The sequence below is a fragment of the Camelus ferus genome, chromosome 23 (genome assembly GCF_009834535.1).
Source record: "Camelus ferus isolate YT-003-E chromosome 23, BCGSAC_Cfer_1.0, whole genome shotgun sequence".
Lineage (NCBI taxonomy): Eukaryota > Metazoa > Chordata > Mammalia > Artiodactyla > Camelidae > Camelus > Camelus ferus.
In genome coordinates, this window is record NC_045718.1 from 25,613,215 (window position 1) to 25,628,295 (window position 15,081).

The 15,081-nt window shown below is 38.5% G+C and overlaps 1 protein-coding gene across 1 annotated transcript in view; it reads left to right on the forward strand.

Moving 5' to 3' along the window:
* The window catches only part of KMO (kynurenine 3-monooxygenase), a 41,410-nt gene that overhangs the window by 18,898 nt on the left and 7,431 nt on the right, over positions 1-15,081 (forward strand). The window contains 5 exon segments of the mRNA XM_006185552.3: positions 4,489-4,537; positions 8,262-8,349; positions 9,602-9,767; positions 12,686-12,757; positions 13,642-13,763. Coding sequence (XP_006185614.3) covers positions 4,489-4,537; positions 8,262-8,349; positions 9,602-9,767; positions 12,686-12,757; positions 13,642-13,763 — 497 coding nt within the window.

A 15,081-nucleotide genomic window follows, 5' to 3' on the forward strand; every position in this document is an offset into this window, starting at 1 on the left:
TCAGAAAAGGAGGAAACCTTTTGTTTTCAGAGAAGAGAAAGTGAGACTTGAAACAGACATTTTGTTTAAATCTTAAACTGGTAGCAAAATCACATTGTCCCAATCAAACGACAGTCCTCCTGTAGAGGGAAGTTGGGTGAGACCAAATTTTTTAAAAAAATGTAAATGTTTAAGTGCCAAGGGTGCACTGGATGAGAAAACTTGCAAATGTGCTTTCGAATAATGGAATCTTACGGCGATCGGCCAATTTAGATGTGCTGACTCCGACCACCTTGCTTTACAGATGAAGAAACAGGCTGCATGATTATGTGAGGACCACATCAAGGGAGAAGCAAGGCAGGTTTCCCTGCAGACAGTGGCCAGCGAGCACGGTGGAGGCGCCCCTCACAGTCACAGGAGTGTGGGCGATACTGCTTAGTTTACACTATTTCTTTTCGCCAAAACGAGAGGGACTCATAACAGTCAGCCCGCCTTTCTCTTGGATTAACATGCATTGAGCTGAGGAAACGCAACGCAACACACCCATCCCATCCCCAGAGGTTGAACCACTAAAGTGTGAATAGACCAAAGCGTAAGATGTGGTTTAAATTAACAGGAAATCTAGATGAGAAGAGTGACTTGGACCCGAGGCTAAAATTAACTTCCTTACTCTCATGGTGAGAGAATGAGAGAGAGAGAGAGAGACAGAGAGACACAGAGACAGAGAGACACAGAGAGAGAGAGACAGAGAGAGAGACGCAGTTCCATCACCAGTGATTCCCCAAGAAGGTGAAGGAGTTGGTGGGAGTCCTCATTTTGGAACCTTCACTACAGAAGGAGGAACTACCCTTCCCCATGAATCCTGCCATGTTTTAATCTTTAAGAATCGAGTAATGCTAAATTTACAGCCACCCCTCTTACTATCACTATTTTTATATTGGAGTTGAACACGGGGGCCTCTTTGTCTTGTAAGAACTATATAAAATTGCTTTGAATTGGCCAATTCCACAGCCTGTGGCGAAGCAAAGCCATCCGTATGACCCCAGGGTTTCTTCAAATCCTCAGGGAGCCTACCTTGTACTGGCCTCTGTTGCCTCTTGGTCAAGCCCACTCCTCCTCTAGGATTGGCTATGTAGCATGTGGTCCACACGAGAAACTCACCCTTTTCACTAATTTACACACACACACACACACACACACACACACACACACACACACACACACTCAAAGTACACATGAATATGCTGGAGACCTGGGGGTCATGGAAGGCCCACATTGTGCAGGGCACAACAAACAATTTATAAATCCCTACTGTGTACAATGTGACCTCTGAAACCCTTTCTGTACCCCCTTCTCTGAGCCTCCGTCCTCCAGCATTGTTTTCTCTGCCCTTTCTCCCTTGTGGTGACTGACTTGCTGGTTTCGCCCATTTCCCTCCCAGATTGCCAAATACCAAAATATTCTGTAATATACAGAGCAGGTCAGAGTTCCTCAATTCTTATTCCTAACCTCCTAGACCCAAAATGTAGAAATGGCACCCCCTTACTAGAAAACAGTCTCATTTGGAGGCTTTCAGGACCTAGAATGTAAACATTGTATTTTCGGGCACATTTGAACAAGTCAGCACTGCACTGTTCTCCAACAAACCTCCAGAGGAGATTATGCCACTTCCTTTGGGTTTTTTCTTAGTGTTTTTTGTTTGTTTGTTTCAAGGGCCATTTTATAGCTCTTGACTTGTTCTTATTCTTACTTACTCTTTGTAAGATAAGCCTTTTAGAATATGTATTGGAGAAGTGAGTTTGATGTGAGTGACTCAAACTTTTGGTTATAGTTACAATACTGCCCAGAGACGGGGTGGGGGTGGGGGTGGGGAGTTAGACGGGGACTCTCCCTGGTCTTCCTGCAGGACCAGTGTTGGTTGGTTGGTTCCCAGGTGATCAGTTCCCAGATTATCTCAACCAAGACTGATAACTAATAGGGAAAGAATATTTTCCCCATGTAAAGGCTTCATAATTTGAATAAGAAGTGTGGTTTCTATTGAAATGCAATGATTAATGGCACAGGAGACTGGAAAGGAGAACCACAAGGCAGAGAATTAAAAGGTCCCTGTTAATTTTAGTTTTTAATAAAGACACAGGAAGCTCTTCCTCAGTCATTGCCTGTGTAGCATGACCAAGTTATTTTTACACCAGGCATAGAGTTAGATGTTAATTTTAATGTCTGTATTGAATGAGGTGAAGATGAATGTTAGCATATTTGTGTTAAATGTAATGTCCCATAATTTGGAAAACTGTATGCTTTAAAATTTTAAAGCAGTAGACTTGCCCTGAATTGCAAAGCTGCATTATGAATTTCATGGGCCCTAGGTAGGCCCTTCGGCCTTTGTAGGACACTTTCTCTATAAGACAATAAAAATTAAGAATTAGATTATATGAGTGCATTGATAGAAAGGTTAATATAATCCAGACTGGATTCATTCCTATATATATTCATATTTATTTTTTCTTCTGATTTTAAAATAAACTAAGATTAAAACATTTTCATGAACCCCTAAAAGCATCCTGGGCCCTATGCATCATTCTGACTGTGCCCCATGGAACAGTCAGCCCTATGAAGTCAGAAACAACCAACACATGTCCCAGCCAGGGTCCATCCTACTCTTGCCAATCCTTGCCCCATCACACACACACACACACACACACACACACACACACACACACACAGCCTTTCACATTGAATGAAGCCTCTCCAAGTAGTTTCTTTGGGAAATAGTACATTTATTCTAGTGATGTGTCATTTCTGAAGTTTTTAAACAACTCGATTTGGAGACCTAAAATGAACATAATGAGATTTATGTTTTATTGTTAAAACAAAACTATCTTAGTGAAAATAATATTTTTGCTATCAGAAAGAAGTTTGGGTTTTATAGTGTCAAACTTTGAAAAAACCTAAGCTTAATTTAATTTTTTAAAAAATTTCAGAGTTATTTATTTTTTAGTTGAAGTATAATCAGTTTACAATATTGTGTAAATTTCTGATATACAGCATAATGCTTCAGTCACACATATACATATGTATATTCCTTTTCATATTCTTTTCATTTTCATTATAAGTTACTATAAAACATTGAACATAGTTCCCTGTGCTATGAACGTATTGTTTATGTCTTTTATGTATAGTAGTCAGCATCTGCAAATCTCAATCTTCCAATTTATTCCTTTCCACTCCCTTTCCCCCCTGGTAAACATAAATTCGTTTTCTATGTCTGTGAGTCTGTTTCTTTCTTGTAAATAAGTTCATTTGCATCTTTTTTTTTTTTAGATTACACATATAAGTAATATCATATGGTATTTTTCTTTCTCCTTCTGTCCGACTTCACTTAGAATGATGATCTCTAGGTCCATCCATGTTGCTGCAAATGGCATTATTATATTCTTTTTACAGCCGAGTAATATTCCATTGTATATATACCACGTCTTCTCTATCCAGTCATCTGTCGATGGACATTTAGGTTGTTTCCATGTTCTGGCTAATGTAGATAGGGCTGCTATGAAAATTGGGGTGCATGTATCCTTTCAAAATAGTTTTCTCCAGATACATGCCCAGGAGTGGTATTGCTGGACATATGGTAAATCTATTTTCAGTTTTTTAAGGAATCTCCATACTGTTTTCCATAGTGGCTACACCAAACTGCATTCCCACCAACAGCGTAAGAGGGGTCCCTTTTCTCCACACCCTCTCCAGCATTTATTGTTTGTGGATTTTTAAAGATTAGCCATTCTGACTGGTGTGAGGTGATATCTTATTGTAGTTTTGATTTGCATTTCTCTGATAATTAGCAATATTGAGCATTTTTTCATGTGCCTATTAACCATCTGTATGACTTCATTGGAGAATTGCTTAAGTCTTCTACCCATTTTTGGATTAGATTGTCTGCTTTTTGTTATTAAGTTGTATGAGCTGTTTGTATATTCTGGAAATTAAGCCCTTGTCAGTTGCATTATTTATAAATATTTTCTCCCATTCTGTAGGTCGTCTTTTTGTTTTGCTTATGGTTTGTTTTGCTGTGAAAAATCTTACAAGTTTAATTAGGTCCCATTTGTTTATTTTTGCTTTTATTTCTATTGCCTGGGTAGACTGCCCTAGGAGAACTTTGCTAAGATTTATGTCAGATTTATTTTTGCCTATGTTTTCTTCTAGGGGGTTTATAGTGTCTTGTCTTATATTTTAAGTCTTTAAGCCATTTTGAGTATAATTTTGTGTATGGTGTGAGGGAGTGTTCTAACTTCATTTACATGTGTGAAAAAGCCTAAGTTTAAACTTGAATATTGTATTACATGTATTTGATTAAAGTGTTTACAGAAAAAAAGTTACTTATCTAAATGGTTATAAAACTAAGCTTTCAACCTTCTGCTAAATAATAAAATTTCCTATTGCTGAGTGAATAACATAGAAGTACATTTGTTCACCCTCCAGAAACGAACAGTATCTACTATATTTTTCTTGCAGTATATTCTTTCCATAAGCAGAGAAAATCTAAACAAGGATCTACTGACTGGTAAGTCTAATGTTTTATTCACCAGTTGTCATTTTCAGTTAAGCACACGAGACTAAACTTGTCACATGATATACTGAAATTTCTTTACTATCACTCTTTATGGGTTACTAAAACAAGACTATGTACAAGGCAAAGTCTTTCTTTAAAAGTAGTGGTGATACATCATCTACTGTCTCTTTTTCATCTTATCAATGATCTAAATAAAAATCAAGCGGAGGGTATATAGCTCAGTGGTACAGCACATGCCTAGCTGCATGAGTCCTGGGTTCAATCCCCAATACTGCCATTAAAAATAAATTTATAAACCTAACTACCTCCTCCACCTTGCAAAGAAAAAAAAAACTTAAATAAAAAGCATTTGTTCAGTGTGTATTGAATTCCTGTTGTCTCCTATGCACTAGATTGAATGAGTGCTCACTCTCTGATGAAGAACTCATGGTCCAGTGGAACAACAGATATACAGATACAGTAATTTGCAAAGTGACACAGTTAGATGTGCATTTCAGAAAGATGAAAGCAATAGTGTAAAGGCTGATAGAGGGCTGCAGTTTTTAGAGTATTATGATAATCCCTTTGTGCAAAAACAAGGCCCTGGACTAAGTCTGTAGCAAAGTGGTTTGTAGGGGGAGGTGTATATTCAAGATATTTTTAGGCGACAAAATAGATGCAGGGTATCGAAGGTTGAGAAAGAGGAAGATGTAAAATATAACCCTGAAGACTCTTATGTGTGTAACTAAAAAGACCTGCCCATTAATTGAAAAGCTTCTGGATTGCAAATTAAATTTGTAGCTTGGATAATCAATCCAATCACATCCTATGTAGTCCTTGGTCATAGTTTTTTTTCTCTTCTTCAGCATTTGTACTAAACAGATTTATCCCATGCAAAGCATGCCACTAGTATTTCTATTATCTTTTAAATCAATTAATCCCTCTTAATACAGTCTAGCAGCCTCTGATTTTTGGAGAGCAGAAGTTCCAGTGGTATATCTGTGTTTGCCCTCAGTCCCCTACCCAGAAAGTGTTTGCAGTGTCTGTTGAATTGAACTGAATTGAATTGAATTGGGAGGAGGAGTGATAGGGAAGTTCACTCTAGTTAATTCACCAAGTACTTAAGAAATAAGGCTTAGTACTCTTAATTCCACTTCTTTACTTGTATTTGTAAGACTGACTTTTGGATGAGTAGCTAGGTGGGGGTGACCTAGGTTTCTCGGTATATTTGTGTTGAGCTTAAGAAACTACAAAACAGCTTTTTTAGAAAGTTGCATAGTCGACCTAAGACAATTTCTTAAGCGCATCCTCTGAACTTAAGATAAAAATAGTAACATTCATCGATGCACCAGACACTATGTTAAGTGCTTCATATGCGTTGATTTGTATAACCCTCTAAACAGCTCTGTCGGGTGGGAATTATTTTCACCTCAACTTTATGGATGGTAAAGGAAGCTTAGAGAGCTCCACAGTGAATGACATAGCAGCATACTGATGTTAGTAAGTGGTAGAATTAGTGGTATTCTACTGTTAATAAGTAGTAGAATCTGGATTTGAACTTGAGTCTGTTTATTTCGAAGTCCATGCTTTTACCTGTTATAGCCACTGCCTCCAGTGTTACCTGTGAAACACCTACTGATAATAAGGAGCTAGGACACGGGCGAGATCCAGTCTCGGACGCCCCCTGTTTTTCATTGGGAATGCACCGCACAGCATGCGATTTCATAAATGACAGAAATATGTTAATCAAATGAATGCTGAATCTCTGGATCTCTAAGCTTTGTTGGGCATATAAAGTTCTTTTACACAGCTTCTTTTCCTTTAATGGCATCAAACTTGTGAGCCACCCATTACACAGATAATTGCCTCTTCCTTCTGACAGAACAGCCTCCCCTTTAAAAGGACTGTACTAAATCATTTACCGGCATCAGCTTTTCACGTGGGGTTGTCTCATGGTTCACTAGTCTGTGGAATGTTAATAATTGTTAAGCAAAACAAACAGAAAAAGGTTATGTGGGAAGTAAGTCTGATAAACTCTGCATCAAATTTGTTTTAAAAGTCTTTTCTTACAATACTTCTCAGGGCCTTTATTCCACTAGCCTGCAGTGTGGATTTTCTAGAGCAATGCTGTCCAAGATGTGACCTCAGATGCCAGTCACATGTATAACTTAAAATTTTATATTAACCACAGTAGAAAACCTAAAGAGAAATAGGTGAAATTAATGTTAAGAGTATATTTACCCTAATATAGCCAAAATATTATCATTTTCAATGTGTAGTCAATGTAAGAAGTATACTCATGAGACATTTTATTCTTTTTTTGGATAAGAAGTTGTCGAAACCCAGTGGGGTGCATCACATCTCAATTCAGACCAGCCACATTTCAAGTGCTCAAAAGTCACATGTGGTTGAGGACCAGGACACACAGCCAGGCAAGTCAGAGTGTGAGCGTTTCTCTAATGGCTTTGACCACAGATCAGTTATTTTAGGGAGTAGTTCTCCATGGAAAACTCTTGAGCTGTATTATTATACAATTAATTTAAAATTTAAATTAATTAAATTAAATTAAATTAAATTAAATTAAATTAAATTAAATTACAAAAGAAGTCAATTCCACAAACCCATTTTGTGTTTGTAAAAGACACCCTTAATTGTTCGGGTAAACTCTATAATTTCTCCAAAGTTATTTGCCAAAAGATTTCTTAAACATAGATGAGTCTTTGGCTTCGGGTCTCTCAGATTTCAATATTCTAAAGCTTCCAATCCCATGTCCAAGAATCTTAAAGTCTTCAAACCACAAGTCAAACTCAAGCAAAGCAGAAGAAAAAAAGACAAACCCACGATAAAAAGGAGAGATAAGTACAGAGAGGAATGTTGAATTGGAAGTCAGACCTCCGGCTTAGTTTTCCTAAATTTTTCCCTTTGTGTGGTCCCAGGCATCTTACCTTTCTCTCCAGGATCTTGGTTACTCCATTTATAAGATGAAGAGTTTTGAAACAAATCGTCTCTGAGGTTTATTCCAGCTCTAACACCTGCATTATGATTTGTAGCTTTTAGAACATAACTAGCCCCTAATTACAGAGCTCTTGTTCACAAGAATTAATGGAACAAAAGTCATATCTTACTACTGTGATAAGAACATAATAATTCAAAAAATGAAATTCACTACAGATTATTAGCAGGCAAAAAAAAATGCACTAAAATAATTTTATTCTATTATTTGAGAAGTTTCAAATCTTATTACTCATTTTTTTGCCCTAACTGTTCCAGTGTTTGATTACAAAAAGAATTAGTATAAATAATCTGTATTTATGACAAATTGAAACAGAAGTCTAGAGGACTTGCTAAAAAGAGATACACATTCAGAAATAGTATGAAAAAAGAAGTTTGACTGAATATTTTCAATCGTAAATTAAGCCTTAAATTGGGGGCAACTTTTAAAATATGTGATGACTGCTTCTTTCCCAGGATGCCAACAATTACAGTCTTACAAGAATTTGCAAAATAGAATTAGTTAGATTTTTTTTTTTTTTTTTGAGATGAGGATAGTTGGTTTTTATTCATCTCTTTTACTATCCTGGAACATTTGCCAAACAGTTGTCAAATTACATTTTAACTAATTTATTTTTACATCACTAAGAGTATTTCTGTTCTCAGAAAATGATTGCTATTTCTGTTTGATTAAGTGAAATAAGAATTGGAATTTCATGTCTGTTTGTTTTCTTTGTTTCCTCAGCTGTTGAGAAATACCCCAATGCAAAGGTGTACTTTGGCCACAGGCTGTTGAAATGCATTCCTGAGGAAGGAATGATCACAGTGCTTGGGTAATGAGCAGTCAGCCTTTTGACTTCAGGGGTGAAGGGTTGGAGTGCAGAATTGTACCTGTAAACTTTGTTCTTTGGCTCTTTTGAAAGAGTTACATAAGTACTAACAGGAAAATTCAAATACTTTCTAGAATCAAGTAATTTTCTATTGAAATAGGACTTAGATGCCTTCTGAGCACTAACCCCAGGGATTCTTCCTGAGGTTCCTGCTCACTCACCTTCCTGCAGTATTTCACACTGGCAGCCACACTCTGCTTCACTCTACTCTCTTGAAAAAGATGACCCTCCTCTGCCCTGCTTCTTTTCTCCTTTTTCTGAATATTATTTGTCTGCCTCCCCTTGGCCAACTCCATTTCCTCTAAAGTTCCAAGCCCCATGTCCCACTCTTGGGATATGCCATGGATTCACAGTTCGTTCAACAACCACTTGTAAATTCACATTTCTGTGATTAACCTCTCCAGGCCAGGCCTGCGTCTTCATTCTCAATCCTTATTTCAATCCTAATCAATATTAATTTCCCATTAGACACCTTCATAAGTACTTCTTGCAGCAAATCACAAACACTTTTAAAACCTTGATCTCCAAGCATGTCCCACTCCTGACTTCCCTAGTACCATTACTCCAATAATTAAAATCCTTCTTGATGTACCCTTTCCCCTATTTTCTCCCATTAGACCTGTCAGCACTCCCCAATCTTTCATGCTTCCTGTTCACCTCAGAGCCTATGTCTGCCTTCCTCCTGGGCACCATGGTCCATGAGCTGTCATCCCTACATCTGTAGGCTACTACAGTACCTGGTCCTCATTTCCTGTCCCTTCTGCATTCTGCCTCCACTGCAGGGTGTTCACTGCCAAGTACGTTGTCTTAAATCACCACTCTTCATACATCATCACCCCAGTGGAAAAAAATTGTTTTCTCCCCTTTGCCAGAATAATGTATTGAAACCTTTTGTCTTAACATTCAAAATGCTCTTCTCCTTCCTCTCCAGTTGTATTCTTTTCTTAAGCTCATCTACTGATCCCCTCTGTTTAAGGAAAATATGATGTTCCTAGAAGACCCTGGTCACATCCTTGCCAATGTTCATACTTTCCCTCTGTTTGAAACACTTGTTCTTCTCTTCAAGGTTCTTCATGCAGGGAACTCAACTCTTAGTCATGCTTCCATGGCCTTCTACTTCTGCCCAAGTAGAGGTACCTCATCATTTTCACCACTAGACTTTTTTTTTTTTTGGATGGTTTATTTTATTTTTCAGATCTGACAAAGTTCCCAAAGATGTCACCTGTGACCTCATTGTAGGATGTGATGGAGCCTATTCAACTGTCAGAACTCACCTCATGAAGAAACCCCGCTTTGATTACAGCCAGCAGTACATTCCTCATGGGTACATGGAGCTGACTATTCCACCCAAGTATGGCGATGTATGTCCTTTCCCCCGGCCCTCGCCCACCGCATTAGTGTAGGGCACGTCCTAGTGCAGCTGTTCTCAGCAGCATGTCCTGATCGGCTTTAGGGTCTGCCACAAGTGCTTTATGGTTAATAATAAGTTGAGTGTACAAGTGTCCCTTTAATAATATCACTCTGACTCCCTTCCCTTTTGATTGGCTTTCTTGAACAGGGAAGAAAGGAGAGGAATTACAACTACCCTGTTGGAAACACACGAGGGACTGGTCTCACACAATAGTATCATTTTGATATTATCTCTTGAGAGAGAAAAAAAATGGGTTGGGAATCAACTATGTATACTGACAATCCGGAGTTACTAGACTCATGATTAAATAAAAATAGTTCTTAAATAAAGTGAACAGCAAGTTGTTGCAGAGATTTGCTTTGCATGTGCATAAACCCTATGTGGCCTGAGACAAATATGCAGTATGTACATGGTGTATTGTCATACACAAATAAATGTGGTAACTTGTCAAGGAAATTTAAAATGCCAACAGAAGCAATAAGGATCTTGGCTTGAAAGTAATAAAAATTAAAGAGCATTAGTTAAATATTTGCTTTGCATATAAAACATCCATTTTTAGAGATCCCAATTTAATCTATCCTGTTTGAAATACAGACGTCTATAAAATAGCTAGTCACTTTGGGATAGTGGTATCCTATCAGCCGGTCAAATCCATATTTTAACACTTCATTATCTTTCTTCCTCCTGGTCAAAAATGTATTTACTAATTCTTCAATGATATTTTATGGTTTTCAAGTGTGTCACAGTCTCATGGCCCAGGATCTGATCGTTCTGGATTATAGGGTAACAGGATTCTGTTGAAAAACTGTCCCAGACTTGAGTGGCCTCATGCCTCCTAAAGTGGATTTAAGACAGCCATTTATTTCCTAGGTGTTCCTATTTAATAGGAATGATTAGTGGTTTATTGAAAGTCTCCATTCTCTTAAGAAATGCTGTTTTGACATCACAGTGTGACTCAGATATGGGAATATTTTGACATGGCCCCAAAACAATTCTGTGAAACTTTCTCTCCCTTTCTTTCTTCCCTCTTCCTCTCTGACTCCTTTCTTCCTTCTCTCCTTCCTCCCTTTCTCTCTCTCTTTTTCTTTCTTTTTTAACGTAACAGACACTTTGACTCCATCTCTGACAGCTGGAGTAGAGGTGAGAGGTGGGGTGAGTGACAGTATGAGGGGCGTGCTTTGGGGAATTATGTGGGAGCCTCATCTTAAAGCTGCTTTTGCACAGCAAGCAAATTGTCTTTGCTGAGACTTACAGTTTGGAGGGACTTGTAGTAAGATCCATGGGGATTATGACGAGCCTGACCTTGGGACTGCTGTTGCACGAGGGTATATATTGAGAGAATGACTATTATTAAAGAAGCTGAAAATTTAAAGAGTTGTTTTCCAGGGTCATGAAATATATATGAATATCAAAGTGTTCTTGGTCTCATATTTGCTATTTCAAAACAATGGACAGACCATTGTCCATGCCAATGGTGAGGACAGGAGGTATATATTATCTTGCAGACTATTTTTAATCAGCAGGTTCAACCTTTACTGTTGCTGCAAATGATAGATTGGTTTCAGCTGTCATTTCTTCGCTTTCTTATCTTTTGGAGTTCTAAAAGATTGTAACAGTGGTCAAAAGATAGCAAGAGGGAAAGGCAAGGACATTCACTTCATCCAGGCTGGTCTCCTTTTTACCCGCTGAGGCAGGGTGCTCCTTTGTGCCTCCTCCCCTCTGCTCAGCGAGTTTACCCCTGCCTGGAAGCCACTGGCCTTCACGTCCCCTCTAATCTACGAATCCCTTACTTTAACCACTCCAGCCCCACAAATGTCTTACCTGCCCAGCTTCTACTTTGGCAGCCAATCTTTTTGTCTCTCTACCACTTGAGTTGTTGTTTCAAAAGAAGTTATTTGGCTTTTCTTGTATCTTGCCTAGTCAACTGCTTTGTGAGATCTTTGGGCTCAAAGAGTTATGCCCTTATTCATTTCCTTGTGTACTGGGCTTTCTTTGGGGCTCTGGGGACAAAAAAGCCGGGAAGAAACGGTTTCTTCTCGTAAGACACAAATAACCATAACAAAGTGTGAAAATGCTAGCTAGGAGACTATTCTGTGCTTTCTGTTGTCTTTTTAATCTGTAAGACATATACGTGGTACGTGAACTCTAAACATTTGTAAAAAGTAACACGAATTTGAAATAGTTGGGAAATTGATTGCATAGTCTTATGTATGTAATACCCCTGGGAACCTGGATGGTTTGGGTTAACTGGGATGTTTGGGTTAATTCATGTTTCTAAGCAATTAATACCTACTCAGGATACTACTGCCTTGTAGTGGGGTCACTAAAGAGAACACATTTCTCTCTACTATTTATGTTGCAGTAAACAAGTGATAAGAGGCTTGTTTGTAAGATTTTGTTTTGCTCATGAAATTTAAACTTAGGATCTTTCCGTTCATACAAATAAGTACCCAAATAAAGTAAAAAGTAAAGTGTAAAAAATTTACATATATATGACACACATCCACACATACATAGTTTATGTGTGTATATTTAAATATGTATGTATATTTATATACATATTTGTGCATATGTGTATGTGTGTGTGTCCATAGAAATAAAGACAGGAGAGAGAGAAAGAGCATCTTACAGCATGTTCTCAAAGCTTGAATTATCCGTGGCATCAAAAACTCGCCCAAGGTTGAGTTTATAAAGACCGAACACAGTCTCTTCTAAGACACCTTCTGCTCTATGTAGCAATGGATGTGCATATCACCATGCATATGGTACTGATTTAAATTACTGTGGAAACAAGTATAACATAAACAGAGTCAGTCTTACAGATATGCTGCATTAATACACTAATTACATATGCTTTTTTTCCTGCAGTTTGCCATGGAACCTAATTATCTGCATATCTGGCCTAGAGATACCTTTATGATGATTGCACTTCCTAACATGGTAGGTATAAAGTTTTTTTATCAACTGACATTTTGTGTATATAATTAATGTTTTTTGTTACTTACTTTTGTACTCAGTATGCGTCTACCTAATCAACTTTTTCATTGTTTAGTCTCTTCGGTGATGATACCTTTGAAACTGTGGAATTGCTGAGGAAAAACCTGAAGGAATTCCAATTATTTACTTTGGAAAGGAGGTTTAACAGATATGAATGACAAATGGGGGTTTATGTGTGGTGGTACCTGTCACCTCCCTCAAGACAGTGCAGGAAGAAATGGCCCCCAGATTAAGCCAGAGAGACTTAGGTTATATATTGGGAAGTATTTTCATCCTTTAAGGTCTGTAGGACACTGGAATATACATTATCAAGAAAGAGCATTTCTGTTCTTCCATTAGACCCTAGAGATTTTTTTTCTATTAAAATATATAATATATATGCATATATAGTTATTATATTTATATTATTTATAATATAGACAGATTGACTATTTATATTTCTCTGGTTGTTCTTTTACTCTCTCTTTTTTTTTTTTCTTTCTCTTGTTAACAGTCCTAGGGTCCAATGCTTTGATGTCTTAATGTCTTAAAAGGAACAATAAAGGGAGGGGAAAGAGGAGAAATCAAATCCAACCAACCTATTAATAATCTAAGGAGTGTAATGTTTATTTGGTGAAAATTTCTGTAATTTACAGTACAGGAATTCTCCCAATAACCAGGAAGCTGGGGAGCACCCTGGTTGGCAGAACTTTTCCTTGGGAGTGAGGGGAGAAAGCGAGGGGACCTTTCCTGTCTGCTTGGACATTTCTCCCAGGGTCTGCCTTAGTGCCGGCATTGCCTGGACCCCTCGTCTCTCTCACACTGTTCCTTCTCTTCTCTTCTCACAGAACAAATCTTTCACGTGTACTTTGTTCATGCCCTTTGAAGAGTTTGAAAAACTGCTAACTAGTAGTGATGTGCTGGATTTCTTCCAGAAGTACTTTCCGGATTCTATCCCTCTAATTGGAAAGTAAGTTCCAAGATGTGCAGTTGTGCCTTTTGCCCCATTGGTGTGAGTTATTCAAAATTCAAATAAAGGTTAATGCACCTATTTCAGTTTTTGTTAAACATGACCCATCGTGCAGTGACCTGGACAGGAAGCCTAGGTTACAGAAAAAGTCCAAGAGGATCTTGTGCTGGGAGCAGAAATTCTGGAAAGCCCCAGGCCAGGACAGTTCCCCTGAGAAAGAAAAGTCACAAGTGTCCCTGGGCCTTTTATGTACCTGGTGCTGGCACTCAGGCCCTCAGGGAAGGCTGTGCTGCCTTCCGCTGGTGGGGACACAAATCTGTGTCACGGCGGATATAGCTGGCAACACCAAGACTCAGGTTCATGACTTGCTAGCTATGTAAGCTTTCCTGTCTTGGGCCCCTCACAGTAAAACGGCAATAATAATAAGTCCCTGCCCCAAGGATTATTGTGAGGATAAAGGAGATCATACCTATGAATTATACAGCACAGGAGCACATAAAGTTACCCCAGATTGACAGCTAATTGTATTAGCTGTTGGGCTTATGAGTCTCAGCTCCTCTGACCCATGTCCACATCACCTCCACGAGGGCCTTATCATTTGGTCTCACTCAGTGCCTCTCTCCCACTGTCCCTCCCTCCTGGAACGCCGCTCACTTTCTACCTCCAGCGATGTCTTCGTGGAGGCAGTACAGTGCTACAGAAAGAGCAAGATTTTAGTACTGCTTCTGTCCCTGACTTCCTTGAGTCTCAGATTTTCTCAGCGTTAAAATGGACATCAGGATACCCACCTTAGGAGCGGTTTTGAAAATTAAGTGAGCTAAGTATTTAAAAGGGTTGGCCCACTGCCAGACCATAGCAGATGTTTTTAGAAGTGTCAGTTCTCATCCTTTCCTGCAGAACAATTCAGTTGTCTGTCTTGGTTTCCCCTTCTCTGACTTTGAAGCGAAATCTCTGGACACCAAAATTTAGCCCTTAGGTACTTTCAGAACTTGTTCTGTGGCTATTTCCTGCCTCACTGACTGGATTTAAGATCCTCTAGTGTATGTACTACTTCTCTACCTATAGCTTCCACGGAACCTCTGTAGATGCTTGACAAACACGAGCTTGATTACAATTGTCCATTTCCGAATGCATATAGATTCACATTAATTTAATTTTGGTTTGTTGCACATTAATCAAATGTACGACATCATCTTGATTTTTTCCAAGGAAACCTACACCATACCTACGTAGTTGACAATTGTGTGATCCAAGTGCTTGATAATGAAATTTTCATGACATGTATCACAGACGTATTTCAAGTTACTCAAATTCAGCC